This window comes from Teleopsis dalmanni, chromosome 1 (assembly GCF_002237135.1).
Source record: "Teleopsis dalmanni isolate 2A chromosome 1, ASM223713v2, whole genome shotgun sequence".
Taxonomy (NCBI): domain Eukaryota; kingdom Metazoa; phylum Arthropoda; class Insecta; order Diptera; family Diopsidae; genus Teleopsis; species Teleopsis dalmanni.
Window position 1 is genome coordinate 63,672,326 of NC_051846.1, and position 3,254 is coordinate 63,675,579.

At 31.2% G+C, this 3,254-nt stretch overlaps 1 protein-coding gene across 1 annotated transcript in view; it reads left to right on the forward strand.

Moving 5' to 3' along the window:
• Nucleotides 1–575, forward strand: part of LOC119671410 (MORN repeat-containing protein 5-like) — an 18,787-nt gene extending 18,212 nt beyond the window's left edge. Inside the window, exon 2 of the mRNA XM_038082025.1 lies at nucleotides 16–575. Coding sequence (XP_037937953.1) covers nucleotides 16–518 — 503 coding nt within the window. The 3' untranslated portion in view covers nucleotides 519–575. The remainder of the gene's footprint in view (nucleotides 1–15) is intronic.
• The last annotated feature ends 2,679 nt before the right edge of the window (nucleotides 576–3,254 follow it).

Below are 3,254 nucleotides of genomic sequence, written 5' to 3' on the forward strand. Positions count from 1 at the left end.
GTGAATTACTTACAGGTGCACAACCGGTTGGACCTAATTCTTTACTTACATTAACAGAAGATCCAGAAATAATACCTGATGAAAAAATTGATGCTGGTGAAGGATTTTATAATCCACAATCTCGTTTTATAGTAGATAGAAAAACACCTTTAGTTCATAACCGCTTCGTATGTGACCCTAAAGAAGTAAAGTGGATTGAAAAACAGTGTCGTGTAAGTGATGATTTGGAGTTGGTACTACCTGATGAGGAGGACTGTGAAAAAATACTTAGATTAAATAGAAGGGAACTGGCTATAATCAATTCGGAATATGAATGCCCATGTGAAGCCGATAAGAAGCCGATGACTAGAGTTAAACACGAGGATGAACACTCTTGGTCTACTATTTCGCCTTCTAGTATTTGTGATGAAGATGTCAGAATTAGTGATATTATGTCGAAATCTAAGTTTAGACAATTCATGAGCAAGTTCAGTGTTATGGATGTTAGTAGCCATTCATTAATAGATCAGTTAATGTAGTAGACAATTATATATTAAAATCTATTTTGTAATGGACATTGAATATATTTTATAAAAAAACAAATTTATATTGATAATAAATGGAGCAAAATTTCTTACTATTTTTACTAACCATTTTCATCACATAGTATCGGTATTCACAAATTTTTCCTTTCTCCTATATTTAAATTCTAAGAAAATTTATATCTTGCGTTTGCAGTGAGCTGTCAGTTAGAAGCAGAGCGAGAACTATTACAACAGATTTTAGATGTATGTATTAAAAAGTTGTATGAATCTGTACTATCTTCTCTGGTCTCCAATTCCAGGGGCTTGTATTATTGATTGTTTATTCACATTTATATGCTTATGAGGATTAGAATTTTACACTCGAAAACACTAAGTATTTAATTAATTTCTTCCCCTTCATAGCACAGTGTTGTTCATTTTTTACTAAAACATCAATATTTTAAAGTAACCGTGACGTCCTGAAATCATTATTCACCCTCAGCCGTTTCTATTGAAATCTGTTACTTATAGATATCTAAATGGAAATGTTGAAAATACAATTTCATTGATATGTTGGTTTCATTGCATTAGCGATGACATATTTCAACAATATCTGAACGAGTCAGTATTTCAATATCTATCAACATATATATCAATGTGTATATCAATATCAATATCAATATTTATATTTTGAGCCTTGGCAACACTGATTGTTATCAGATGTCGTCTGACGTTTCCACACATACGAAAGTTTGACATTATTTAACATAACCTACCTTAGACTTTTTGTCAAAAGAACGTTATTTGTGTTATTACAGTGATTATTTACAATGTAAATTGAGTGTTTGCTAAAAAATGAAATTAATGTGAGAAAGTTTTCGTGCGATGATTTATTATGACTTTCTACGTAACTTATCAACACAAGAGTATATCAATCAACTTACTTCCACATTTGGCGATGGAGCTCCATCCTTTGCCACTGTGAAACGCTGGAATTTGTATAATGATTTTAATCGTGGCCGCAGTTCGTTCATTGAAGAAATTCGTCAGTCAGTGAAGGTCGTCCAAAATCAGTTGTTCAGTTGTTGTGCCAAAAAACATTGATGCTGTGCAAAAACTGAAAACGAAAGTAGCATACTCAATCAAGACAATGGGAGTGATCAATCATTTCGTCTAACAACCGTCTATTTGAACATTCAAAAATGAACTTAATGGGTTATCAAGTTGATGACCTGATTTCGTACTGATTTCGGTTCCGATTTGGCATCCAATGATTTCTTTTTGTTCCGGAACGTCAAGAATAAATTGCGTTGACAACGATTTTTGTGGACAACGGCGAAAGAAGCCGTTGTGTTGTTTTCACATCATTATATTTTAATGTACATATCTATTAACCATTATATATTAACACAAACGCTCTAAATAAGAACAACTACATATTCTTTACTAGTATATTGTTTAAGAAATTCAGTTAGCTAGTCACAATTTTTGGTATCCTGGTATTCAATTATCGATTTTAATAGTCTATTTCTACTTTCTAATTAGCAACTATTGCCCTGATCATGAAAAAGAATAAAACATACTATTGATAAACTATACTCGTTTGTATGTGTGAAATTATATTTTTAAATTTAAGGACTGCTGAAGTAAATCCAAGTTTTAACTGTCAAGTTTTAAGTCCATTATAATATAGTAAATTAGATAAGCCCCCAGCCATTATAGAGTAAAAGTGCGTAATAGCACTAACTCAAGAAGAAGAAGAAGAAGAATATAGTTAATGTTTACTATATTTCTATTTACATATGAATGTATTTTTTCTTTTGTTAAAATATTTAATTTAATATTTGTGCGTAATGGGAAAAAAAATATTCCAACGCTATTCGAAACTGTTCTTTACTTTAAAGTTTTATTCCTGGAATATCTTGTGAAAATAGGAATATCAGTACATTGTACGCCAAGGTGCAATATGAGTTCCCAAATAGCATGGGCAGAAATGCATTTAGCACTAGTTACGTTATTTTGAAAGAATGGAACCTAATATATTTAATAAAACATGAAATTCATGAATAGAATCAAGACTTTAAGAGTGGCCATTACAACAAAATGGGGTTATCTTGTGTATTTAAGCTGTTTGGCTGTATGGCTGTACGTTTAAAAGTCATTTAAGTAATGATGCCAAATTGTTAACTATGTTTCAAATTATGTATTTATATATGTATGACTGTTTCTGTGTAGAATTATATATCCTTCCGAGCAAGTCAACAATCAGAACATATTTTACCCCTGTTGTAACCATTGTAAAATGACGTTGAGCACATTGTTATCACTTGCAGTAAAGTATCTACATATGTAGATATACTGAACATGTCCTTATGTATACGTGTATGTAGATATAAATATTGAAGAAATCGATTAATCTAGAAATAGAGAACAAAACATTTGTCAATCCTAATGTAATTTATTTCAGGAAAATATTAACAGTCGATATATATGTATATATATATATTCATATTTTTTATTTTTTTTTTTTTTTTTTTTGCAGTAGGTGGAAAGCTTCGAAAGCCACAGTGTGAGACTTGAACCCACTAAAACCACCTCTTAGGAATGAATGAAGAAGATTTCCACAGCAATGTGGAAACTTCATTCCAGTAATCATGGGACAGAGGAATGAGAAAATAGACTTAATACCTAGTGAACTAGATTCATCTAAGTCAGAAAGCAAGGGCATAAACTAGGTAGGATGGATGATAT